General features: G+C 45.6%; 2 protein-coding genes across 8 annotated transcripts in view; one reads left to right on the forward strand and one right to left on the reverse strand.

Annotated features, from left to right (window-relative positions):
- The first annotated feature begins 1,671 nt into the window (after window positions 1-1,671).
- On the forward strand, window positions 1,672-27,575 carry TRPV3 (transient receptor potential cation channel subfamily V member 3). Its single transcript, XM_053366652.1, has 19 exons — window positions 1,672-1,814; window positions 3,667-3,819; window positions 10,108-10,140; window positions 11,103-11,210; window positions 11,722-11,808; window positions 12,553-12,710; window positions 13,599-13,775; window positions 15,115-15,255; window positions 16,031-16,311; window positions 17,192-17,368; window positions 18,531-18,689; window positions 20,506-20,607; window positions 21,814-21,887; window positions 22,632-22,797; window positions 23,885-23,951; window positions 24,654-24,925; window positions 25,435-25,547; window positions 26,102-26,172; window positions 27,205-27,575. The coding sequence occupies exons 1-19, from the start codon at window positions 1,720-1,722 to the stop codon at window positions 27,297-27,299; spliced, it is 2,529 nt and encodes an 842-aa protein (XP_053222627.1). The 5' UTR covers window positions 1,672-1,719; the 3' UTR covers window positions 27,300-27,575.
- The window catches only part of ASPA (aspartoacylase), a 39,626-nt gene continuing 24,098 nt past the window's right edge, over window positions 12,058-27,585 (reverse strand). For 4 of the 7 annotated variants that reach the window (XR_008327714.1, XR_008327713.1, XR_008327715.1 and 1 more), the window contains one exon: window positions 12,108-12,697. The gene's annotated coding sequence lies outside the window, so the exon portion shown is untranslated. The other 3 variants (XR_008327717.1, XR_008327712.1, XR_008327716.1) reach the window with 3 other exon arrangements.

The raw sequence follows: 27,585 nt of genomic DNA on the forward strand, positions 1-27,585 counted from the left end.
TTCTGTTCTCATCCTGAAGCAAAGTTCTTAACCCAAGGTACTATTTCTGGGTTAGCGGAGTCTGTAACCAGAAGCGTATGTAACCCAAGGTACCACTGTAGTTCTAAACTCAAGGTTTTATCCTCCCCCTTCATGCAACTGACGTTTCTGTTGATTAATTTAGTTTCATTTTTGAAAATTGGCTTGGATTCCCTGCCAGAGATCAGCTGTCTCACTGCTTCATCCTTGAAGACCCTTATTGGGTAAAGGAAGTTAGTCCGCCATAAGATATTTTTTATCCGCATAAGTCAGGACGGAAGGGCTGGTTTACCGAAAGTCATAAGTATGCGTTTGGTATTTCTTATGCTGGGCAGAAAATGGAAATTTTCCAGATCTACTTTTTGGTAGTGGCAGTTCAAAAGCCGAGATAAGGACGTCATAATTGACCTGTAATTCGTCCATCTGTGCACCTTGTGGTGGATCTCATGCACTATCTCATTCTTTTGAAGGACTCGGCAAGACCTTGTTTTATCCGGGACTCAGGTTGGTGAAACACTGACACAACTGTGCCTTGTCCTCCTTTTAACCCTTTGAGAGTTTTTGGAGGAGGAGCACATGTCCAAATTTCCTTCTGTATTGACTATTTTAATCAGACCATAGTTTCTGCAGACATCATGCAAATTTCTTGGTAAGGGTGCATGTCTGGAATCTGCTCCTCTACTGTCTTGTTCTAATGAGATGGGTGGGTCAGTGTTTGGGATGGGGGAACCCCTCTTGTTCCTGTCCTCTGCGTCAGATCATCTCCTTCCCACCCTGAAAGGGAGGGGGTTCCCATGGCTTCATTACTGTTACGTACTGAGCTGAATAGGATCCAAAAAGCAGCAGTCTGATTGGTCCTAGAACAATAGAATTCAGAATGCAGCAGTCTGATTGGTCCTAGAACAATGCAGCAGTATGATTGGTCCGCAGGAGCCACCCAATCCAGCTCCAGGTGGATGTGAATCCGCAACCTGATTGGCCTACAGGAAAATCCCAGGATTAGCCAATCACGTGCGACCCATTGTGTAAATAATGTATATAAAGCAGATATTTTGGGGGAACTTTCATTCCTCACTACGATGAGCTGAATAAAGAGCATGAAATCCACACTCGACTCAGAGTATATTTCAATTACTTACAATTTGTTTGGTTTCCTGGCTGGGGATGGCGGTGTCAGTTTTCAACTGCTTCTCTGCTTTAGAGGATTTGTGAGTCCCAGTTATGCTGTTTGGGCTCTTCCTGCCTCGTTTTTCCCTTCCAGCAGTCATTCCAATAAAGTCTGCAGAGTTCTATCATGCCAGAACCAAATCTTTGCAACAACATGTTAGTCCAAAGTTTTAGCCAGGAACGAAATTGCAAGTCAGTCACAGTGGCTGCAATCGGGCTTCAACGGGTGTCTAATTGTTGTGGTAAATCAAGTTGAGTAATAATAAAACAATAAAACAGTAAACTAAACAAGATAGGCAATGAGGTAATAAGGCAACCAATAAAACAGGACCACCTGTTTAGGCTGTTGACATTTGGGATGAACACAGGTGTATGTGGGGTTGAGGGGGTGGGAGGCAAGAGACCTGCAACTGAATGCACTCTAACTCTTTGTGAGATCAAGCAATTTGTTTCTTTTTAAATTGCACTACATTAATGCAGGTTAATTTTGTATGGACAGCCAAGCTGACCCACGGAATCCTCTCTTCCAGGACGATGATCGGAGATAGCAAGGAGATGGCTCCCCTCATGGCCAGCAAGAAAGCAAATCCGCCGGGGACCCCGCCGACAGCTCCCCAAGAGAAGAAAAGGTAAGGAGCAGCATCAGGCAAAATGCAGCAAAGGCAGCTAATGGTCGTCTTTGATATTTGTGTTGTTTGAGTTTTTCAGAAACGTAATGGGCATCTGTTTGGCCCCTGTGAGAACAGGATGCTGGACTAGATGGGCCACTGGCCTGATCCAGCAGGCTGCTCTTATGAAAAAGGCAAGTCACACTCTCTTCTCAAGCAGCAGGTCGCCTTCGTAAATTTGCACTCAAGCTTCTGCAGATCTAGGGACGCAGGTAGCGCTGTGGGTTAAACCACAGAGCCTAGGACTTGCCGATCAGAAGGTCAGCGGTTTGAATCCCCACGATGGGGTGAGCTCCCGTTGCTCGGTCCCTGCTCCTGCCCACCTAGCAGTTCAAAAGCACCTCAAAGTGCAAGTAGATAAATAGGTACCACTCCAGCGGGAAGGTAAACGGCGTTTCTGTGCGCTGCTATGGTTCGCCAGAAGCGACTTAGTCATGCTGGCCACATGACCCGGAAGCTGTCTGTGGATAAACACTGGCTTCCTCAGCCTATAGAGCGAGATGAGTGTGCAACCCCAGAGTCGGTCACGACTGGACCTAATGGTTAGGGTTCCCTTTACCTTTACCTTTCTGCAGATCTCAGCTCCATCACTAGGAACAGAACTTCCCAAACTTTTCACATTGGTGACACACTTTTTAGACATGCGTCATTTCGTGACACAGTAATTCAGTTTTACTAGCAAACCGGAGGTTGAACGAACCCCTTTCCAGCCCTGGGAGGAGTGTGGGGAGCATTCGTGCAGCACACCTACACACAGCAGCCGACACACTAACGTGTCGCAACACACAGTTTGGAAAGCTCTGATTGGAAATCTCACAAGATGAATTGGCAACGCATTTCCAAGGACCGGTGTAATTTTTAGAGTTGAAGTTACACAACCTTGTAGTCCCCTCGGGGGACTCTTGCTATATCACACCCCATTCCATGCCCCTTCTTCTCCTAGCCACACCCCACACCCTCCTCTAGCGATTTTGACTGGCTGAAAATGTGTCCTTGAATTCTGATAATGCCTCTCGCCTGCTTGAGTAGGGGTGTGTGTGTGTGTAAAAATGTGAGACTAGGGCTGTGAGGGCCCAGGTTTAAATCCATACTCAGCCTCAAAGCTCACTGAGTGATGGGACAAAAATTTTAATTCAGCTTAACCTACCTCACATGGATGTTGTGAGGTTAAAGGGTGTGAAATTCCTTGAAGGAAGGGTTATGGTATCAATGCAATCAACAGGGATGCTTTAAACTCTGCCGTCTGCCATGGATGCTTTAGTTGACATTCCTAAACTGCAGGGGGTTAGATTAGATGACTCTTGGCATCCCTTCCAACTCTATGATTCTATGAAAATACTGTATATGGTGCTGCCATTTTGGGTGGGAGCGCTGTGCTGAGTCCTTTCCTCTCCCCACCCCCCACAACAAATGGGACACTGACACCCCCTGCTTGTTCCCCTGCTCCTGCTTCTGGCAGGGGGAAGGTGCACATTTCTCATGTAATGATGTCAGGATACAGGGTATGTTGAATATGGCAGTGTTCTTCAGCCCCCAGATGTTGCTGGACTACAGCTCCCATCACCCCTGACCACTGGCTAAGCCGGCTGGGGACGGTGGAAGCTGTGGTCCAAACAACATCTGAGTTGGCCCCCACAACCACCAAACTGAAGAACGCTGAAATATAGTATGGATTTTGGATGAACTGGACACACGGCTACCGTGATGGCTTTCAAAATGTGCAAATTTTCCACTATGAGACCCACTGCTGGAGGGCAGTGGTGATGGGTATATAAACGAGCTGAACCATGGCAGAGCGAGCTCTTGTAGTTAGGGTTCCTACAACACACTCACCTCAAAGGCCGTGTTTTTTCAGCGGAAACAGTTCCACGCGCTCAGAGGTGACACGCCAGACACTGAGGAACCCCACGAAGCCTGCAGAGGGACAAGGCAGCCCTCGAAAGTTGACCAACCCAGTAGCCGCATGGTAAATGTTCCATTTATTTATCACACGTGCAAACCCCACCTGTCCTCTGAGGTGCACACATGGAGTTTCTTTTTCAGCACACCCCAGTTATCGCCACAACAATCTAGTGAGGTAGGCTAGGTCAAGAGAGAGAGAGGGAGGGAAGGAGAGACTGGACCATGGTCACTCAGGCCACATTCATGCCAGTTTAAACCATCACAGCTTCCCCCGAAGAGCTGAAGTGTGGTTATCAGTGCTATTTTTCTAGAAAAAGAGGCGCCCAAACTCATCATGAGAGCTTGTTCTCCCTTGTTCTCTTATCATGGCAATGGCGCTCACCTGAGAGGTGTCAGAACTGAGTTCCGGCTGGAAAAAAAGCTCTGGTTTTTTTATGAGACCTCCCAAATCCCATAATTCTCTCTGAAGACAGATTGATAGTTAAACCGAGCTGGGACTGGTAGGTCTGTGAAGGGAAAGGGGTTTCTCATAACAACTCAGCACCCTCTCAGCTCCCAAAATCATTTGGGGGAAGCTTTTAAATCTACAGTATGGTGTCAAGGTTGTCCCTGCATCTCTGACACAGTCTACGGTGCCACATAAGATCTCTGTAGCCATGATGGTTCTGTGATTCAAGAGGGCCTTCTGCACATGCTCAGAGTATTCTCCTTTTTAAAAAAAAATCAGGGTTAACCAACTGTGGTTCTTTTGTCATTGTTTTCTGCGATATATCAGGAATGCAGAAGCAGTTGTAAAGAAAGGAATGGCAGCTGAAGTAGGGGAGGGGAGGTAGACAAATGTGATTTGTGTGGTTCATAACTGAAGTTGTACACATGACAGCAAAAAGCATGAGGTTGTAAGATGGGTGTAACTCCAGGGTCTAAAATTACCTACCTGCACCACTTGGTAGAGCACATGGCTTTCCATGCAAAACGTTGGAAGTTCAATCCCTGGCATTGCCAGTTAAAAAGGGATCTGGTGGCAGGTGATGAGAGAAACCCAATTTCTGCCCGACACCCTGGAAAGCAGCTGCCAGTCAGAGCAGGTGATAATGGGCTAGATGCAGAAATTGCTTGACCTAAAGCGACACACAGCTGAAGGCTGCTTCCTGTGTTCCTGACATCCTTTGCTCTCTTCAGTTCTCAACCTTCCTTCCTTCCTTCCTTCCTTCCTTCCTTCCTTCCTTCCTTCCTGGTTTAATTAAATTTGTATATAACTTCCCTTTAAAAGGTTCCATAGTGATTTACAAGCCAATAGATTTCACAAGTTCAATTTTAAACAGATTTAATGTGTTTAAACCATCTGTTTAACAAGATTTATTGCATTGCATTTATGAATTGCTACATCTCTACCCCACCTTGTCCTCCCCCTTCTTGTTTAATCCCCACAACAGCCCTGTGAAGTAAGTTCGGCAGAGATGCAGTGAGTGGCTCAAGGTCACCCAGTGAGCTTCATGGCTGAGTGGGCATTTAGACCCTGGTCTCCCAGGTCCTCTCGGACACCCTAGACACCACACCACAATAAGTAATATCATTGGCACTGCCTGAACACTCAAGAAAACAAAGCAAGTGTTTGGCTAGCATTGAAACAATGATGATGTTGGTGCCAGGTGGGCCTTCCTAGGAAGAGCATTACACAATCCATTCTATTTAAATCCTGTTTAAAATCGAGACCGATGACAAGATCCGGGAAACTCACATGCCTGCTCATGGCTTTGTTGATGTTGTAACTCATCGAACAGACAAGATAAATGCTTGTCACCTCACTTCTAATCAACCACTCATATCCAGCTGTTAGGTTTAAGCCTCCCGCACCAGCCCGAGAAGGCGGGTGTAGCCAATACACTTTCCTGTCTTCCTGGTGAAAATGGGGTGCGGCCCAAAACATTCCTATGGTGTAAGCAACAGGGACCACGTGATCAGATTTAATTGCAAGGAATGCTCATCTGTGCTCCATTTAATTACATGTCTCACTGCTGCTTCTTCTGCTGTTGTCCATCAGGCACCGATGGGAGGGTTTCTAAATCCAGAGTTTTGCAGTGCTCTTGAAGTGCAATTTGAAGGTTCTGGGCTTGCTTGCAGATTGGAATGATCAGATGGCTTTAAAAGAGGATTAAATTCACGGAGGATAGGTCATCAATGGCTACCAGCCACAATGGCTATGCTGTGCCTCAATGGTCAAAGGCATCTGAATAGAAGCTGCTGAATAGAAGCTGCTGGGAATTGAAGGCAGGGAGAGTGGCTGTTTTGTTCAGGTCCATTGGGGGCATCAGGCTGGCTACTGTGAGAACAGGATGCTGGACTGAGTGGAGTGGCCTCTCTTTGCTCTGGTCCAGCACAGACAGGCTCTTCTAAGGTTTCAATGTTAGTTAGTTAGACCACGGTGCTGTTAACAGGTTCGATCCCCGTATGAGACAGCTGCATATTCTTGCAATGCAGGGGTTGAATGAGATCAGACATCCCCAAACTCGGCCCTCCAGCTGTTGTTGGACTACAGCTCCCATCATCCATAGCTAACAGGACCAGTGGTCAGGGATGGTGGGAATTGTAGTCCCAAAACAGCTGGAGGGCCGAGTTTGGGGATGCCTGCACTAGATGATCCTTAGGGTCCCTCAAAACTCTACAATTCTATGATTCTCATGCCTCTTTTTTGATGTTGTCTCTCTCGCACCCCTGAAAGTACAGGTGGGTTGACTTACCAAGCCCATTTTTGAACAGGGAAGAATAGCAACATGCCCAGGAGAGGTGGGATGTGTCATCAAAGGGTGGGGAGGCTGTGATTCGTGGCCAGGTACCTATGGATAGTGCCTCAGTCGTTCCCAGAAGGATCTTCAGTCATTCATTTCCCGCTTCCTTGTATAACTAGTATCAGAGTCAGCCTGCACACAGGCGATTCAGCTTTCTCTGGCTGTGCATGTAAGAAGCTGGCTTTATGCCTGAGCTGAACTAGCTGCCACCTAGCTCAGTGTTGTGTATGCCATTGTAGGGAGGCTGTGGCCTTCCAGCTGTTGCTAGACTACAGTTCTCATAACCACTATCCACTGGGCATGTTGGCTGCTGGGAGCTGGAGTCCTACAACATCTGGAGGGCCACCAGTTTCTCTACACTGACTGGCAGTAGCAGCTGTCCAGGAATTTCAGGTAGGGAGTTTTTCCCATTGGGAACTGAACCTGTGGCTTCCTGCATGCAAAGCAGATGCTCAGCCACTTAGTTATGGCGTGTCATGTGCGCTTTCTAAATTAATCGTTGCTAGAGAGCGCTCAGTTGGTAGAGCCTCAGGGTTGTGGGTTTGAGCCCGTTGCTGGGCAAAAGATTTCTGCATTGCAGCGGGTTAGACTAGATGACCCTCGTGGTCCCTTCAAACTCTACAACTCTATGATATCTGCAGCATTTTGGATCCTTTTCTGTACTTCTCCACATTTACAAGTAGCTGATTTAACTGCAAGTGATGGGCCAGAACCAAGGTGGGCAGGCTGTCCTCTGCTTGGCTCGCTTGAATTAAGTGGGATCCAGTGCCCTATATATTTTGTGGCATCTGCAGAGCCCCCTAAAACAGCTTTAAAAACTCTTCTTCAATCATTCAAACACTGCGGAAGACTTTTTGTGATTAGCTCCTCCTCCATGCTCACCAGGCCACGCCTCCACACAAGAGGAGTTCCACGCTGAGTTGTCAATCACAGCTAAGCTCAGACCTCTGCCCAATCAGATACCCTTCCATGCTCTAAGCAGGCTCCACCCTTTCATATGGAGCACTGCTCTTTGAGCTCCCAAGCTCCATCCTCTGACTCTCAGGATAAAGCCTTAAGGTGACCTGGCCTCCCCACCTTCACCTGTCAAACTCAGCAGGTCTTGAGCTAGTTATTTGCTCAGGGTATTCATTTGCATAGTGCAATCAAAAGGCGTTTCATTTGACAGAGTAACACATGCAGGTACAACAGCTGCAACAACAAAAACATCCCTGCCCTCAAGAGCCTACGGTCTAAATTTTGACAGTATACAACTGTATGTATATTCTGTGATTACACACACACACACACACACACACACACACACACACAGTGCTTGCTTTGGTTGTGATGGAACTCACCAGGTTGGAGTATAGTCACCTCTTTTTTTGGCTGACAAAAGCAGCCATTATGTGCTTGCATCCAAGGCACTTTTATGAAGATATGTGCAGTGGTATCTCATTTTTTTAGGATACACACACACACACACACACACACGGGGTGAAATTCAATTCAAGATGCATTTAAAGCTGGCCTTGTTGAATTCTCACTTTCCAAAACAATAAGCAAACTGAAACACAGCTGTCCTTTGCAATTTCTCACTTTCCTTCCCAAACTAGGCTATTTTTGCCACCTTGAGGACTAGAAACTTACCCTTTCTGGTTTTTTTGTTTTGCTTTTGCTAGTTGAGAGGCAGAGGAGGTGTGCACGGACAAATAGGAGCCCTATTCAACCCCCAACTCTGGCTCCATACTAGCCTATCTTTGCCACCTTACTGACTAGGAACTTGAGGATACTGAGTCCAGTGGTAAACTTTACACACTGATGCAGGGCTTGAACAGAAGTAAACAACACTCAGGGCTGTTATCCTCATCCTGCTCCCAAGAATCACTTTGCACAATGCACTGACATTTCTGCTTTCGGTGGCTGCTATTGCCATTGCTTTTAAACTGATCTTAGCAAAATGTAAACAGCTTGTTCCACCCCACCTTGCCTCTGGGGGCTTTCCAAAAGCCGCTGTGCTACTGTTTTCTGGCAGGAGACTGATGTTCCCTCGGCTTTCTCTCTCTCTCCTCCCCATCCCATCCCTCTGTTCTATAAACACCCACATTTTTGTGTGTGTTGTGTTTTGCTGTGTAAGCCCAGAGAAATGTGTCACACGCTGGCTTTGGAATCTGCCCACAGAGGCCCAGAGCGTGGGAATCTGGGGCGTGAGCTTCTCACCCTTGGAGACAAGGCACTAAATTCAGAGCAAAGGGGGAGAAAGGGCTTCACCAGTTTGACCTGGAGGCAGTTCTCAGTTGACTTACTCCACAAGCCATACGGCTGATGGATTTGTTCCATTTATAGGTGCCATTTTCATCTCACCGTTTTACAAATGTTTAATCTTTGTTGTTGCATTTATTCCTGATGTTGTTAGCCGTCTTGGGCTATTTTTAGGAAGGTAGGGCAGGCACAGCCCTCCTAAATATATACCGTATTTTTCACTCTATAAGACGCACCAGACCACAAGACGCACCTAGTTTTTGGAGGAAGAAAACAAGAAAAAAAATATTCTGAATCTCAGAAGCCAGAACAGCAAGAGGGATCACTGCGCAGTGAAAGCAGCAATCCCTTCTGCTGTTCTGGCTTCTGGGATAGCTGCACAGCCTGCATTTGCTCCATAAGACGCACACACATTTCCCCTTACTTTTTAGGAGGGAAAAAGTGAGTCTTATAGAGCAAAAAATACGGTACGTTTCTATCCCATCTTTCCTTTAAGTCGCTCAAAGCAGCACAGATGCTGTGTGCTCCTCCTTTTTATTCCCACAACAACCCTGTGAGGTGGCTAGACTGGAGATTATGAGCATGGATCAGATATGCTACCTTGGCTCATAAGATAGCCAGGTGCTGTCTTGCCCTTTATTTTTAAAACAACCTTCCATGTTAATTTATTGCCCCGCCTTTCCTCCAAGGAGCACAAGATGGTTGTTTCTCCTCCCCATTTCCCTATTCTGTTCTCACAACAACCCTGCAAGCAGTTTAAGCTGAGAGTCAATGAACTGCCCCAAAGCCACCCAATGAGCTCCCTGGCTGAGTAGGGATTTGAACCCAGCACCCTAACCACCATACCACACCGGCTCTTGCTGCACTGCTCTGGCGGGAAGGTAAATGGCATTTCCGTGCGCTGCTCTGGTTCGCCAGAAGCGGCTTAGTCATGCTGGCCACATGACCCGGAAGCTGTACGCCGGCTCCCTCGGCCAATAAAGCGAGATGAGTGTCGCAACCCCAGAGTCTGGACCTAATGGTCAGGGGTCCCTTTACCTTTAACCACCCCAAAAAACTTCCTCAACCTCAAATGACAGCTGAAACACTGGGCTTGTGGCCTGTTTGTACTACCTGCTTCTTGCAGATATGCAGGTGAAGTGGATGGGTTGCAAGCAGGTACATTCTACAGCCACACATGTTTCTAGTCCCCAGTGTTCCTTCTTGCCAGCTAGCTCCAGGGGGTGGTGGGTGGGGAATCAAACTTGTTTCTCTTTTGCTGGCTAGACTCAAAACCTGACTCTGTTTTCCCCCCTCCTCTTTTGGAACACCCCCTCTCTCAGGCAGATCACTGGTCTCATCCCCCTCTTTGGCTGGTAGGTATGACCCACATTCCAAACTGACCTCCTTAACAATTATTGCTAGCGTTTGTTTATTCAGTTATTGTATTCTCTCATACACGCACAAATCCTTTGGCTTCTCTGAAAGATACCTATGTGGATTTTTAAATTTTATTTTTGGTCAAACACGGATTCAATCAGTGGTGCTGTTATGTAATTTTACAGTATAATACTGGGGGCTGGGAGACCTATTTAGAAGGTATTGTACAATACTTCACTCCATTAAAAATGCCAGCCCTGGCTATTGCTGAGCGGGGCCACTGACTTCTGCCTGATAGCCCTACCTGATTTTTTATTTAGGTGGAAGTGACAACATAAAGGGTTGAAAAGCAGGTGCTTAAATTTGCAACAAGCTCTCTGATTCAGGGTGGGAAACCCTTTTTAAGACCAAGGGCCGCATTGCCTGCTAGCCAACCTTCCGAGGGCCACTTGCCTGTGGTGGACGGAGCCAGAGACAAAACTTGGTGGAGCAACAGGTGCATTTTTCACCTTTATGTAGTAGGTTAGTTTCTACCCACACGGAAACGCCCCACGCTCTATCCTTCATCCAGACATGCAAGAAGCATTATCAGAATTTAAGGACACATTTCCAGCTGGGCAAAAAACATTCGAGGAAGGTGTGAAGCAGGGCCAAAGGTCCATCTAGTGCATCAGTCTGATTGGTCAACCAGTGGCCCATCAGATGCCTCCAGGAAGACACCAAGGAGGGTACAAAGCCAACAGCCCTCCCCATGTTGTTGTCCTCAGGATTTCATAATTAGGGGTAGACTGCCCCTGTGTGTGGAGGTCCCATATATATCTGCCATGCACCAGTGCAGAGCTTTTTTTCATTGCCCCTCTGGAAAATGAAACACATATGGACAGGGGGGTGGCTGCTGGGCCTGTCGCTCTCTGTTTTTGCCCTCCTACTAATAATAGCTTCGATCCAATGTATTCAGCAGTTCCCACTTTTTTCTCGAGATTGAAGCCTTTGACACCAATGTCACACCAAGCCGAACGTCACCTCCCGTCTTCTCAAAGCCGATGGACTCCAATATCCGTCCATGGTACGTACCAGATAACGCGCTTGCTTCCCTCATGTTGCCAGGAAAAGGCACGGCCGGGCTTCCGCAATGCTGCTTGCCAGGGCGAATGCAGCACAGCATCACAAGCAAAAAAGCCTTCTTCCCAGCTTCCCAGCCTTGTCACCCTTAGGGAAGAGAGGTAGGGTGACGTGGAAGTGGGGAGGTTTGCTTGAGCTGTTGCTTTGAGGCTCAGCAGCAGGCCCACCTATCATCTACTCCACCATCCTAAGTGCCACTTCGACAGGTGGGCAGTATTGCCCACCTGTCAGTCACATGACTTGCTGCCACAGGAGGCAGGGATGGCCATCCATTTTGCCCAGTATAAACATTTTTGTTATGGCACTCCTTGTCTGAAGGCTGCAAATTAAGTCTTAGTCGCCAATTATATTCATTCTAGATGCTTTTGTTTCCTGATTTTCCTGTGTAATTGCAGCTGATATTCTTCTGGCCTTAATTTTTTTTTTCTTCCCACACCCTCTTTTTTGGCGTCCAGTGCATCTGCAAATTGCGAAGATATGGACTCCCCACAGTCCCTCCAAGATGACATGACTGAATACACCCCAAATGCAGACAGCTATTGGTGAGTGAACACACGTGATGCATTTCTGCACAGGGATTTTCTATAGATTCTATAGATTCAGTGCTGACACGGGTTAGATTTACTGAGATCTTCCTCTCTTCCCACCGGTGTGGTCTAAAAATCAAAGCCACCAGGCTAGATATCAATTTGGATGTGCCTTTAGGAATGATTGCCAATCAAATAAATTTTGTAGATGTTCTTAAACACATTTAGATGCTTTTAACTGCTCTTATCTTACTTTTAATTGTATTGTTTTACCACTTCGGTGTTTGCTGCCCTGGGCAACTCTGGAAGGGAAGATGGAAATAAAATCACCACCTTCATCAAAAACAAAATGCATAGCAAACAACTTCAATAGATAACAGGAACAAGATGAGGTCTGATGCAGACTTATCATTTAACCCTGGTTCACATTCTAAACCTAGGTTCTTGCTGAAGCTCGCTCAGCTAAGTCCTTAACGCTATATACATATAGCTGGACAAATAGGAATTTTTTAAAAACTTAACAAGCTACAAGCAAAGCCCTTTACCCAAACATAGCATGCATCCGAGTGTCTAGAGCATCTTGCACAAATTATCTTATCAGCGCTACAAGGTGGACCAGTATTATTATCTCACGTTGCAAATACAGGGCAGGCTTACCGTAAGAGAGTTTGCAGCTGAAGAGAGAGAGATTTTAACTTCCTGGCTGAGCTGCAACCATTTCTCTGCTTCCATGCCAACATTCTTCTGCTTTTAATCCAGCACTAATTCATCTCAAAGCGCTCGGCAAAACAACCGTCGGAAAAAGTTGAAGAAGTATCTGTTTCGGGCAGTGTCAGAGGGCAATATAGAAGAACTCCAGCACCTCCTTGCCGAAGTGAAGGATCGGTCCCATGCCTGCAGAAACCTGACAGTCCAAGGTATTCAGAAATTAAATTAAAATTGTACCCAGCCCTTCTTCCCAAAGGAGCCCAGGGTGCCAAACATATCAATAATAAGATGCAATTAAAATGGCTAAAAACGGTTTTGAAAAACAAGCTTCTAAAAACAGTTAAAGGCTTCTAAAAACCAAGATGTACTCTCACAGCTAATAATTTCTGGGTTGCTAGGAAGAGTGTCTTTCGGCTATCGAATGGCTGGTGGCAGGGATGGCCACCATCTTGAATGGCTCTAAAAGTGGATTAGACAAATTCATGGAGAAGTCTGTCAATGGCTACTAGCCACAATGGTTATGCTGTGCTTCTATGGTCAGAGGCAGTAATGCTTCTGAATGCCAGTTGCTGGAAAACCACAGGAAGGGAGAGTGCCCTCATGCTTGATTCCTGCTTGTGAGTTTCCTCACGGGCATCCAGGTGGCCACAGTGAGAACAGGATGTTTGACTAGGTGATCCTGCTTTCGTTCTTCTGTTTTAGATTCTCCCTAAAAGTTAATAAGGAAGGAGACAGACACACCTCCCTAGGGAGCGTGTTCCACAAACGGGGAGCCACCACCAGGAAGGCCCTGTCAAGGGTCACTGCCAACTGGGCAACCCCACCCAGTGGTGGTAGTTTAAAGGATAGTAGATTTTGCTCATACATTAGGGGAAATGTCTTAATGGCAAGAGCAGTTAATTAATAGAACCAGTTACCTAGAGAAGCAGTGCACTTTCCCTTGCTAGGGCTCTTGAAACCGAAGATGGGTAGCCATCTAGAACTGAGCAGAAAACCTATAATGGCCTCCCTCCAATGATAGGATTTTATGTAAGCACTTGTTTTAATTATTATTATTATTATTATTATTATTATTATTATTATTATTATTTTGCCAGACTATCTGATGAAAAAAATGACCTCTTCTGACACAGGCAAGACCTGCCTAATGAAAGCCTTGCTAAACATCAACGAGAACACAAAGGAAATTGTGAAAATACTTCTCTCATTTGCAGAAGAAAACCTGATCTTAGAAAGGCTCATCAATGCTGCATACACAGAAGAGGCCTACAGAGGTACAGTATTTGTGCTTTGCGTTCAAACCTGAAGAATATTGTGATGAGTATCATAGCACTTATTCCCCTATGACGTACTTGCTCCCCTCATCACACTATAACTTTGGACTATAACATACAACGCAACTGAATGTTGGAAGATTCAGGGTGGACCGTAGAATTGGCTCGTGGAAGAGACAGTGATGGCCACCAACCTGGGGGACTGCAAAAGAGGATTGGACAAGTTCATGGAGGATAGGGCTAGCAATGGCTACTAGCCAGGATGGCTATGTCCTGCCTCCACCATTGGAGACAGTATTGCCTCTGAATATCAGCTCTAAATCGGGACGTGGGTGGCGCTGTGGGTTAAACCACAGAGACTAGGACTTGTCGATCAGAAGGTCGGCGGTTTGAATCCCCGTGATGGGGTGAGCTCCCATTGCTCGGTCCCTGCTCCTGCCAACCTAGCAGTTCAAAAGCACATCAAAGTGCAAGTAGATAAATAGGTACCGCTCTGGTGGGAAAGTTAACAGTGTTTCCGTGCGTTGCTCTGGTTCGCCAGAAGCAGCTTAGTCCTGCTGGCCACATGACCCAGAAACTGTATGCCGGCTCCCTTGGCCAATAAATCAAGATGAATGCCGCAACCCCAGAGTTGGCCATGACTGGACCTAATAGTCAGGGGTCCCTTTACCTTTATCAGCTCTAAACATCCCCTAAGTGGGGACAGCCTAATTTCAGGCTCTCCACAGGCATCTAGTTGGACACTGTGAAAACAGGATGCTGGATTGGGTTTCTGATGTGTACCAGCCAACACTTCTGGATCCTTATGTTCTAATGCATACTGTTAAGTGATGGGAGGAGGGAACGGATCAGGTTTATAAATACTCAAAAAGATGTTTCCAATCTGCAAAGCAAATGCAAATGTCGTTTTAGCAAAAACAAGACTAAATATCAGTGGGTAGGACGCTAGGGTGACAAATTTTGGAACTGCAGAATGAGATTCACAGAAGTGTAAGTTGGAACGGGCCCAAAGGATCACCTAGTCCAGGGGTAGTCAACCTTTTTATACCTACCGCCCACTAATGCATCTTTCTTGATGGTAAAATTTCCTTACCGCCCACCAGTCCTTGATGGAAAGAGGATTCAGCTTGTGCCGTAGAACCCCCTACCGCCCACCTAGAATCCTGAAAGGCTCAGCAGTGGGTGGTAGGGACCAGGTTGACAACCCCTGATCTAGTCCAAGCTCCTGCAATGCCCACAGCTACCCCTGGGTGGGCTTGAACTACCAACCTTCTGGTTCGCAACCAGACACCCTGGCCCATTGCACTACCTGAGGTACATGTGTTTCTTTGTTCTGCAGGACAGACAGCTTTAAACATTGCCATTGAGAGACGGCAGTATGACATTACTCAGACCCTGATCGAGAAAGGAGCGGATGTGAACGCCCATGCACAAGGCATCTTCTTCAATCCTAAACACAAGCACGAAGGTTTTTATTTTGGTAAGCGAATGCAGGAAGGCAGCTGATGCAATGATGCCATGGGAACTGGGATGGATGAATCTGTTTTTGTTTCCTCTCAATTTACCAGCATCCCAATCTTTAGTTCATTTATCAACATTTCTCCTAAATAATTGCAAATTTTGAAAAGTCCTCGGGGAAATTCATCCGCACCTTTAGTGCAAATTTCTCCTAAGATACACAAACTAGTATGCAGTTTTGCCTGGTATCCACATGTTTTGATGTTTGCATCAGGAGGACCCCCGTGTCCTCTTCCCCACATACAGATGGAGAAATTTGCTTCAGCTTGCAGCCAACTGCATACCTAGCCCACCAGCACTGTTTGAAGCAATATGTCAGTTGAAGCACACCTGTCCTTTGAAATTTGCAGTTCTCTGAATTTTGCACTGCAGATTTCCAACCAAACAATGTATGCAAAAGCTCATATATCTTAGGGGGAAGTGTGTGTAAAAATGCAATTATTAGTAAAAACAACATAAAAACTCTGCATGAAATTGCTTGTATAAATGTGTATGTCAGGCAAAAGGCTACACACAAAAGTGTGTATATTAGGAGAAATTTGCACCCAAAGGCTGCTAAATTCTCACAATGACTTTATAAAAAATGAATAAATCACAATCTGGTGTAGAAATGTGAAGCATTGGAAAAATGAGAAACTGAGAACTGCCCCTCTGAAACTGACAGATCTGTACATCCCTAATACCATTAAATTAAAAATATAAAGAGCAACAACTACAATGATGCATTATTTCCTCAGGAGAGACACCCCTGGCGTTAGCTGCCTGCACAAACCAGCCAGACATTGTCGAGCTATTAATGAACAACAGCAAGACGGACATCACTTCCCAAGATTCGAGGGGGAACAATATACTCCATGCCTTGGTGACCGTCGCAGAAGACTTTAAGACGCAAAATGACTTTGTGAGGAAGATGTACGATGCCATCCTCTTGAAAAGCAGAAACCGGGATTTGGAGACGATGAAGAATAAGGATGGTTTGACGCCTCTGCAGCTAGCTGCAAAAACTGGGAAGCTGGAGGTAAGCCTGACTTGGGAAGCAAAGGAGGAAAAAGAAGGAGACCCTGGCAGGTGACATATTATGAAATGTTGGAAATATGTGGATTTTTTTGGGTAGACCAGGAAAACCTGTGGTCCTCTGGATGGTTTTGGATTCCATTAGCCCCTGCAGGCATGGCCAGTGGTCAGGAACAATGTAGTCCAGCAACATCTGGAGGTCCAGTGGTCAGGAACCTCAGGCACAGGGCCCAAATGTGGCCCACTGTCTGGCCCTCTTAACACTTTCCAGGCCACACCATTACCAGCACTGCTCCACGCCCTCCATGAATGCTTTTGCCTGACTGGAACATGTCTCTAAACTGCAATAAAGTCTCTTGCTTGCTTGCAAACAGGATAAGGAGATATGTGGTGTGTGTGTGTGTGTGTGTTGTATGACTGGAATATAGTGCATCTATTGCTTTGCCTCTCGTTCCTGCCTTCTACTGGCATGTGGCCCTCAGAAGGTTGCCTACAACACAATGTGGCCCTCAGGCTGCTGTAGATTCTGCAGCCATTTTGGACTTCACTGGGTAGGAGCAACAGGAAGAGAGCCAAGTTTAGTTTTCATTTGGTTGCAACAACAGAGGGAGGTGGTACAGCAATATGCTAGTTATGCAATGTCTGTGGGAGCTTAGCAGCCACTGCCAGACTTAATGAATGCGGTAACAGCACAGTGTGCAAGATTAGATCTGAGCCAGATCTCATAACTTAGTCCCACCAGTTGTTCCCCAGCAAATGGTAGACTGCCTCTGAATGTGGAGGTATCACATAGCCATCTGGACTAATGGTTGATTATGATTTATTTTTTATTAGTCAGTGGGGGACTTTTAACTTGCTCACATATCTCCATTTTGGTCCATTAGATTCTGAAATACATTCTCAGCAGAGAAATCAGAGACAAGCCAAACAGAAGCCTTTCCAGGAAATTTACTGACTGGGCTTATGGACCCGTACAGTCTTCCCTGTACGACTTGACAGAACTGGACACCACCTCGGAGAACTCCTTGCTGGATATTATTGTCTACAATACAAATATCGGGGTAAGTTCATGCACCCTTAAAAAAAAAAGTGTTGCTTTAGGAATCCTACATACCAACAGTGTGTTCAATTTTCCAAGCGTCAATCTATATTTAGCCCAAACGGCAGCATCTATGCAAAAGAGGATGGTAACATCAGACGTGGGGCAGGGAGGAGCTCCATGCTTTGCAGAAAAACATTTTTTGGGGAGTGGGAATCCTGCAAGGGAGAGAGAAACTCCAAATTAGCCCAACAACAACTGGATGTGCCCATTTGCCATGGAATCCTGAGCATCTGCTAGGGCTGTGACTGTGGCAGGGGCAAGGATAGAAAATGGATAGTGGATGGAATGGAGTACCCCAGAATAGACACCGCTGACTGGCTGGCTGGATTCTTGCAAAGTGGTGTGTGTGTGTGTGTGTTTGGTATTACATGGAACAATACAATTAAAACAAATCTCTCTGTCTCTCTCTCTCACACACACATCCAAACACTTCTAACTAGAGCTCACACTTGCTTTTAATATGCCTGGAAAAGTTCTACAAAAATAAAAAAAAACCAGCCTTTCCTATTCATTCACCAGCATAGGTTGTTTCTAGAACACATCAGCATTAGCCATCCTCAGAGTAGACCCATTGGAATTGATGGACATGACTAATTTAGGTCGCTTAATTTTAATGGGACTACTCTGAGTGGTCCTTAGCTGGATACAGCCCACAGCATTAACCCACCATCATATATCACATTGTTAAAATTAAGCCAGTCCTTAAGGCCTGCAGACACCTGGGTTCAAATCTTCACCCGACACACCGGTTGACCTTGGACCAGTCACAGTCTTTCAGCTTAATCTGCCTCACAAATCAGGTGTGAGCGCAAAATGATGGGGAAGCGGGAAACATGTATGGCGTCTTTGAGCTCCTAGGGAGGAAAAACAACATATAAAAGAAAGGAATAGCTATAATAAAATAGGCTCCCCATTAGTTAATCAACTAAGGCATTAGCTGATTTATCTACCCATTGAACGCTTTCAGTTCTCCTGCTCCAGGCAAGGCTCTGCTGGGATTAACTGCTTGTATAACCGCAGGCTTGACATCTTCCACCATCTGTTTCCAAGAGCTCATTATTTTATTCTCTATCTGGTCACGATGACCCCCCGGGCGGACTGACTCCTCTTGTCTTCTGCAGAATCGCCACGAAATGTTGGCGTTGGAACCTCTGCATTCCCTTCTGCGCATGAAGTGGAAAAGGTTTGCCAGACACGTGTTCTTCGTCTCCTGCTGTTTATACTTCATCTACAATGTGTTGCTGACGTTGATCTCCTACTACAGGCCCCAAGCAGAAATGGTAAGGTGTTTCCCCCCCCCAAAAAAATGCCCCACTGTTTCTCCCATTTTGCTTTGTAAAATACATAGCTGTTAAATATGCAGTGATGGTCACTGTAGTGGGAATTGGGGTTGCTTGTGCGTAAAACTCCAAACTGCTCCAAACGGGTTGTATAGCTAAACCTTTCCCTAGTTTGACAGCCCCTTACAACGCGACTGTCTCAATCACTGGCAGAATCCATCAGTGGGCGTTTCCTGAACTTCTTCCAACATAAAAATTCCTTGACAGCCAGTCTCCGCCTAGCTTCTCTGCGCGGAAGCCTTCTGCGCAGAGTAGGCGTGCCAAGCGGAGGTCCTGCGCTCTCCCCACTGATCTCACTGGAAGAGTCTCGGAGCCTTCCCTCCGAAGTACTCTCAGCCTCCCCTTTCTTCCTGGTGTCACCTTGGTTTCCTTCCCCAGCGGAAGCTTTCTCTCTCTCCTTGCTAGTTCCCTCCCCTGCATCCTTGGAGCAACTTCCCTCTCCGCTAGTCTCTGATGTCAGTTCCCTGACAGCCACCAACTTGGATGGCTTTAAAAGAGGGTTAGATAAATTCATAGAGCAGAGAGCTATGTATCAATGGCTACTAGCCACAATGGCAACCTTCCACCTCCACTGCTAGAGGCAGTAAATGCCTCTGAATGCATCACAATTGGGGAGAGTTGCTCATGTGGGCTTTGGGGCAACTGGCTGGCCACTGTGAGAGCAGGATGCTGGACTGGATTGGGTCCTCTTTGGCCTGATGTAGCAGCCAGACCCTTCCAATGTTCTGAAAGCTTTGAGTGAAGTTTTCACACCTCAGCACTATACATTTTTTATGGGCTAGGACCTGCCCTCCAATTCCTTGAAAGTTTTCTTCTTCTGCAAAAAAAATGCTTTTTTGCTTTTGTACCTCATTCACAGGGCACTTTAGCTTGTATTTATATTGTTGTGTGCAGGGATACTGTTGTTGCTATTTATGAATTGCCTTGTGCAGGTGTCCCAAGGTGATATACAAAATACAACAAAAACAGCTAAAAAACCAACAGAACATGAATTTAAAAACTAGTAGCCACCCATGGCAGAAACGTTTCCATTCAGTGTTGAGGTTGGAACAAAAATGTTCTCAGTTGTTTCTGGAAAGTGCAGGTGTGGACACCCGTCATACCTTGATGGGGATGCTGTTCCGCAGAACAGGGGCAGCCAAAAAGCTCTGCTCTGAGTGATCTGTGCAGTGGGCTTCCAAGAGCTTTGAAACTTGAAGGAGAAACTCTCCTGCTGTCTGATGGTTAGATGGTACCGTGTACGCCTCCTTCCGGCAACTCCTGCAGCCAAGCTGGTGCCCAAAGCCTTGCTCCGCTTTCCTTTGGGCCACATCAGTGAAGCTGAGAGTGGGGTCTTATTCTGTGGGCAGCCCAGGACCTCCATACACACTGCCCAGGCTTGTGCCTCGGGAAGGTCGCTTTGGTGCTGCTAACACAGCAGCTTGACTCCCAGAGGTGTACTTCGTTGTCTCTTGAGATAGGTGCCAACAACATAAATAAAGGGGATTAGGTGGAGCTTACTTCATCATTGTAAGGGGGAGTCATGTATGCTTTCCTTTCCATTAAGTGTTCCTCCAGCACTCTGAAGCCTCCCCAGATGCCCACACTGCCTGGCCTGAAAAGGCGCCATGACCACTTTCCCTATCACAACCTCATGACATCATATGCACCGCAACTTGTTGGAAAACTAGTTTGAAAATTGGGGTGTTAAATAATAGATATAGATCCCATCCTGGGATCATCCTGAATTTTTCTCTCGCCTCTGTCTTGTTTTCAGGCTCCACCATATCCTCTGAGTTTGACTGATGACCTCAGCTGGCTCCAGCTGACAGGACAAGTGACAGTGATGTTGGGGGCCATATTTATAGCAATTAAAGAGGTGAGATTCAATTATTGTTGTTGTTTGCTTTTTAATGTAAAATCAAAAGTACAAACAATCAAAATGATGAAACATAGGAGCAGTACAGAGGTTGTATTTTCCATATATATATAAAAATAAAAGCAGCAAAACACATCATGATAGCCAAATTGTGTGATTTGGGGAAAGAGTTTTGTACATTTGGATCTGACACTTCAGAAATTAAATCCAGTGTTAAAATATTCCAGGTCCTCTTTATCCTTAGAATTGCATAATTTGTGAGTTGTTTTCTCTGCAATAGCCAGAGTCCACATATTCGTGTACCACAAGAGCTCTATGTCCTGTAGTGTCTTCAATATCTGGGCCAAATAAGTTGTTATGAAACTGTCAATGCTCTCTCATTCATTCCAACCCAAGACATTTTGCTGCCTTATGCAGAGCTCAAAGGGCACACTTCCTCCTTTAGGACCAACACTTTAAAAAATATTGCTGCCCCATTCAGGCTGTGATCCTTAGCTGCCTGCCAAGAAGTACACCCTGCTGAACTTAATGAGAATTACTTCTGAATATATATATGTACAGGGCTGTGCTAATTCTTGCCTTCATCTGTTAGGTTGTAGTGCAACTAGGGCCGGCCCTACCATTGTCTTTGTAAACTGATGTGTTTGTGTCAGTTTTATAGATACATCCTAGAAGTACAGTGGTGCCTCGCAAGACGAAATTAATTCGTTCCGCGAGGCTCTTCGTATAGCGGTTTTTTCGTCTTGCGAAGCAAGCCCATTGACAGCTTAGCGGATTAGCGCTATTAGCGGTTTAGCGGCTTTTAGCAATCAGCTGTTAAGCGGCTTATCAGTGGATCAGCTGATAAGCGGCTTAGCGGCTTAGGAAAGGGGGGGAAAGGGGGGGGACCCGAAGGAACTCGCCAGACTTTTTCGTCTTGCGAAGCAAGCCCATAGGGAAATTCGTTTTGCGAAGCGCCTCCAAAACGCAAAACCCTTTCGTCTAGCAGGTTTTCCGTCTTGCAAGGCGTTCGTCTTGCGGGGCACCACTGTAAAATGAATGGCTTTGGGAGGAGAGACCTGTGGCCCTCCAGATGTTGCTAGGCTACAACTCTCATTGCTCCTGGCTGCTCCTTATGCCTGTAGCTGATGCATTGGTCCATCCCTAGTCACTGCTTTGTGTGTATGTGTGTTTTGTTAATCTACTCCTGGCTATTTCTACCTGCAGAGCGTAGCTATCTTCCTGCTCAGGCCTTCAGATCTCCAATCAATCCTATCTGACGCTTGGTTCCATTTCGCATTGTAAGTCATGCATAAGAATGCAAACGATTACAGCTCTGAAATAACATCCAGTCTTTCTCCGCTAAGTGGCTCATGGGCAATGCCTCTCTTTAACTCTGCCCTTAGCTCTTTCCTAATCTCTCTGCCAGCTCTTGATGTGATTTAGACATATAAATGTATATGCCATTTAAGGTCAAATGTGTTCCTGATGCCAGGGTGGCTTTTAAGATGCTTAATACTAGCATCTTAAAAGGCTGTGCTGTAATTATGAATGGGAGAGAAATTCGATTCTGTTTGCCTTGAAAGGCCATCCTACCTAATTCACGCTTTCTGACAAAAATATGCAAACTGAAGCACAGTCACCCTCTGAAATCCTCACTCCTCCACATTTCCCTATGCAGTTCTTCAGCAAAGGATTGTGTGCAAAAATGCAAATACTAGGAAAAAACAGGCAGAAAAAAGCATGTGTTGGAGAAAATAATTTACAAATACGCATTATATTGGGGGGGGGGTTGCATGCAAAAATGCATCTATTTCAGGAAATTTGCACTAAAATGCAGGTGGATTTCCATGTGGACTTTACAAAATAATAACCACAATGTAGAAATGCAGAGAATTAATTTTAGAATGGAAAATTAGAAACTGAAATTGACAAATTCCCCCCATCCTTAGTAGTTGTAACATACCCACGTTAAGAAAGTCTCTGATTCTTAATTGTCCAGTTTTCCTCACAGATGCAACTTTTCCCCTGTTGTGTCTTGACAGTTTTATACAAGCAGTCTTGGTTGTCTTCTCTGTCTGCTTGTACTTCTTCTCCTACAAAGAACACCTTGCGTGCCTCGTCTTGGCCATGTCCTTAGGGTGGGCCAACATGCTGTATTTCACCCGGGGTCTGCAGTCCATGGGAATCTATAGTGTGATGATCCAGCAGGCAAGTATGCACTTCTAAGTTCCATTCGATATTTGATTGTGGATGTCTGTCCACCATCTCCAGAACCCTGGTCTCAAAAGTGCTCGTCCTTCAGAAGGGCAGCTCCATTGCTGCATGACCTGTAATAAGCAACTTGCTATAACCTTGGCTCTTCTAATGCCCATTTTTCCTTCTTTTGAAACAAAGCAGCCTGTCTTTGAGGGAAGTGCAAGAGCAGCTCCTGCTCTGCATGCAGGAGTTTAATCCCTGGCATCTCCAGGCAGGATGGGGAAAGATTCCCTGCCTGAAACCATGGAGAGCCACAATTGATAACACAGAGATAGATAGATGATGGCTATGCTCTGCCTCTATTGGGCTTGCTGAACAGAAAGTCGGCGGTTTGAATCCGTGCCATGGGGTGAGCTCCCGTTGCTCTGTCCCAGCTCCTGCCAACCTAGCAATTCGAAAGCATACTAACACAAGCAGATAAATAGGTACCACTGCAGTGGGAAGGTAAATGACATTTCTGTAGGCTCTGGCAATCATCACGGTGTCCCGTTGTGCCAGAAGCGGTTTAGTCATGCAGGCCACATGACCTGGAAAGCTGTCTGCGGACAAACACTGGCCCGCTTGGCTGAAGCGAGATGAGCGCCTAACAGCATAGCTGCCTTTGACTGGACTTAACCGTCTGGGGGTCCTTTTCCTTTATCTGCTATTGGAAGGAGGGAAGAGAGCTCTTGTGCCCGGGTCCTGCTTGCTGGTTTCCCACAGGCATTCTCTGGGTGGCCACTGTGAGAACAGGATGCTGGGCTAGTTGGGCCATGGGCCTGATTCAGCAGGCTCTTCTTATATTCTTATGGAGCAATGGTCTGATTCAGCATAAGGATCTCTGAAGCACATCTTAATGCAGACAAATTGAGAGAGCCCGTTTTGTCTTCACAATGTATCAGCATCCAGTAAAAGTGCTTTTGGGGTCAGCTTTCCAAATGCATATAGACTGAATACACTGATGCTGATAACTTGAACTACTGAAAGAGGTAGAGCGGTAAAATGGAGAGTTTTGAGGTTCTAATTAACATGCCATTGTGTTTTCCTTTTCCTTTTATAGGTCATATTGCATGACGTGATAAAGTTTCTAGTGGTGTACATTGTATTTCTGCTCGGATTTGGTGTAGGTAAGCAGAATTTGATGGTTATTATAGGAAGGTGGCGGTATCTTAAAAACATTTTGCATAGCTGGAATGCTGAGCTATCTAATCTTTGCTGGACTAAGCCTGCAGAACTCATGGCCCATCTAGGTAAACATAGCCCTGCTCTGCCCGACAAAGCATTCAGTGAAATGTGTAAGCTTGCATCCTCTTACACCAATCCAAATTGTACCAATATATGATTTGGATCTTCCACATGGCAGTTCATGCGGCCAAGTTTTGTGTCGTTTCCACAGAAAATCATCCTAGCACTCTGCCCCATATTATTTCTCCATTGAATCCAGATGTACCAATTCTGCAGAAAATGCAGCAAGTAAAAAAACCCAAAAAGCCACCCTGTGGAAATGGTAGATCCAAATTAAATGGGGTGGGGTTATGGGATGGGATTTTAGTGGGGACAACATTGTGTGGATGGTGAACAAAACTTCTGTAGATGAGCGCATCATGTCTCCAATAGACTGCAATGTGGAAGCTTCCCCCCAACGTTTTCTTCTGAATATGGGGTAAGATAAATGCAAGGATTGGGGAGTCTTTGGGGAGCTTGTCAACCATTCTTGACCCTCGTAAGAACTCCTTGTAAACTTCCAGAAAAGCGCACAGGAACACAGAAGACATTCTACAAATATACAATATTAAAGGTGCCCTTCTCTCTTTCTCTCTTAAACACAGCCCTTGCTGCCTTGATAGACGATTGTCCTGAAAACAGTAAGTGCAGTAACTTCAGCACTTTAGGGAATGTCGAGATCGAACTCTTCAAACTCACTTTAGGCCTTGGTGACCTGGAGATCCACGAGGATGCAAAATACCCCATTCTGTTTCTGCTGCTCCGCATCTCCTTCGTCATCTTGACCTTTGTTCTCCTCCTTAACATGTTGATCGCATTGATGGGGGAGACGGTGGAAGATATATCCAAGGAGAGTGAACATATCTGGAGGCTTCAGGTTGGTTTTCCCATTACCACTGCGGGGGGAGGGCATATCCTTCCAGCCAAAATCTAAACCATGCCTGTAAACAGAATGTCAGCTGACAGCACCAATCAGCTGATCGGCACAACTAGTTAGTCCCCTCGCCTTAGCATGGGTGATCTCAGTGGGGCTCGTTGTCAGTCCTCGACTAGCTAATTAGTGGGTTCTGTTCGCAAAGGAACAATCAAGTGTTCACTTCAAGCTCCAAATCCTTTTTGCAGTCATGTATGATATCTGGTGTGGGGAATGCAGACGTTGTTTGGAGAAAACAGGCCAAAACAGGCCCATGCTGGGCCTAATGCGGGTTCCCATACCTGCTGTAGACCAAGAGAGAGCACACCTTATGTTTGTGGAATCTCTTTTTCTTTATTCTTTTTGACTAGAAGTATGAAATCCACCAACCAATAAGTATTCTTAAAAAATTTTGTTTGTTTGTGTGTTGTTGTTTTTACATTATCTGGTAACATTTTTCTTGTTACCACCAGAGGGCAAGAACTATTGTGGAAACAGAAAAGATCCTGCCAAAATTCCTGAGGAGAAAATTCCAGCTTGGAGAATGGTGCAAAGTGGCAGAGAATGATACTAGGTTATGTTTAAGGTAAATCAGATGTTCAGAAATGGATGAAGCTGCTCTGTTTTGATAACTGTGTCCCATTAGAGAGAGAAATGAACAAGCTCTACATAGCATGTTTAAGGGATCTCCTTAAACAGTTTCCAAGCTGCTCTTTTAACTGTGCTGCCACTGCATCAAGGCTTCTAGTCGTGGTGGCTATGTTCTACCTCCACTGATATCCCATAGGGAAAAATCAAATACGTCCATCTCTACAAACTGAATTCCAATCTTGTATAAAAAGTGAAACTATGCTCTGAACCAGTGGTGGCCAATCTGTGGCACTTCAGATGTTGTTGGACTCCAACTCCCAGCAGTCAGCATCGCCAATGGTTAGGGATGATGGAAGTTGTAGTCTAGCAGCATATGGAGGGCCATAGGTTAGCTGCCCCTGCTCAAAACATGACATTACTTTTTCATATACTGATTAAGTGTGCATTGATTAAATGAATACTGAGCCCTGATTAAAAATCTGAAAACATGAAGTGTTTCTGTCATGGTGTAAAAGATGAATCATTATAATGTGTGGATTCTCTAATTAGGATTAATGAAGTCAAATGGACTGAATGGAAAACACATGTTGCATTCATCAATGAAGACCCAGGTCCAACAGGTAAGAGTCATTTATAATTTTTGGGTAATATTTTTTTTAAAAAGCTTTGTGGCCTTTTTGTCCTGTGTGTCCACACACACTCTAGGGGAAGGAACCTCAGGACCAGGGGCTGACTGAAATGTGGCCCTCTAAATCTCTCCATCTGGCCCTTGGGGGTCTCCCCAGCCCACACTCCTCACTGAGTCTTGTGTTCTTGATGTGTTCTTGATGTGTGATAATGTCTTACTTGCCTGCACGGGGGATGGAGAGATGTATGGGCGTACGTGTTAAACCTCTGACATTTGCACAACTGGAGTGTAGCCTCCCACCTAGTTTTTCCTCTGGTTCCACCCACCACTGGCATGTAGTTAATTTCACTGCACACAGGTGGTATAGTGACAATAAAGGTTTATTATTTCTTAGTAGTGGTTCACTAAGTGGGGTGGGGCTGCTGTTGCTTACTAGGAGAGGCCAGGTGGTTGGCTCCAGTCCTACTGGGCCAGGTTACAAGGCCTTTAACAAATTGGGTCCAGGATACCTCAAAGGCCACCCAATCACATATATATGTGTCCTGATCACATAGGTCTTCGAGGGGTGGGGTGGGGAGTCACAGTTGTCCCTCAGCGCTCGGATGCACAGATTATATCCACCAGGAGACATGGTTTCAGATTGTGGGCCAATTTTACAGAACTTCCTTCCAGCTGAGGTCAGACAGGCCCACTCCCTGTTAAACGCCCAGGGCCAACTGAAGATTTTTTCATTCTGGTAGGCATGTTCAGCGATTTTATAGTTTTAACTGAGTTAATATTCCTTGTGTTGTATTTTTGCAAACTGCTTAGAGACTATTGTAGTTAAATGGTATATAAATTGTTTAAATAAGTAATAAATAGTGCAAATGCTCTGGTGCAGCAAATCCAGTGCTCCTAACTAGTATGTTTGCATGACATCAGCCTCCTTGCCCATCTCCTGTTGGTAAGCAACAGCAACTTACGAAAGGTTTTTAAATGAATGTACTGGTGAGGTGGGGAAACAATTTTGACTATTTTTCTTTAGATTACAGCAGAATGCATGACGTATCAAGGAGTAATAGCAAGACCACTCTGAATACGTATGAAGAAATTTATGATTTGCCAGAAACATCTGTGTAACGAGAGAACACAAGAAGAGCCTGCTGCATCAGGCCAATGGCCCATCCCAAGTCCAGCATCCTGTTCTCAGAGTCGCCAATCAGATGCCCCAATAGGAACCCCATAGAGCTGTACATTGGACTATATAAGACTATCTAGACTCCTAGCATAATCACAGGGTTGTGGGCAGGAAAGACTTCTGCTATTACTGCTGCTATTCCTCACACAGCCCAGCTTTCACTTTCAGAGGCTGGCTGAACTGGTTTCTTGTGGAAATGATAGGCAGAAAAGCAAAGTCATGGAAGGG

The sequence above is a fragment of the Podarcis raffonei genome, chromosome 15 (assembly GCF_027172205.1).
Source record: "Podarcis raffonei isolate rPodRaf1 chromosome 15, rPodRaf1.pri, whole genome shotgun sequence".
NCBI classification, from domain to species: Eukaryota; Metazoa; Chordata; class Lepidosauria; order Squamata; family Lacertidae; genus Podarcis; species Podarcis raffonei.

Excerpts from the sequence above, each read along its gene's own strand:
- TRPV3 (XM_053366652.1), top strand. The coding sequence starts at position 1,720 with ATGATCGGAGATAGCAAGGAGATGGCTCCCCTCATGGCCAGCAAGAAA. Across the intron at positions 11,211-11,721 it reads GACTCCAATATCCGTCCATG|TGCATCTGCAAATTGCGAAG; the intron begins GTACGTACCAGA and ends TTTGGCGTCCAG. Across the intron at positions 18,690-20,505 it reads ACAGGCCCCAAGCAGAAATG|GCTCCACCATATCCTCTGAG; the intron begins GTAAGGTGTTTC and ends TCTTGTTTTCAG.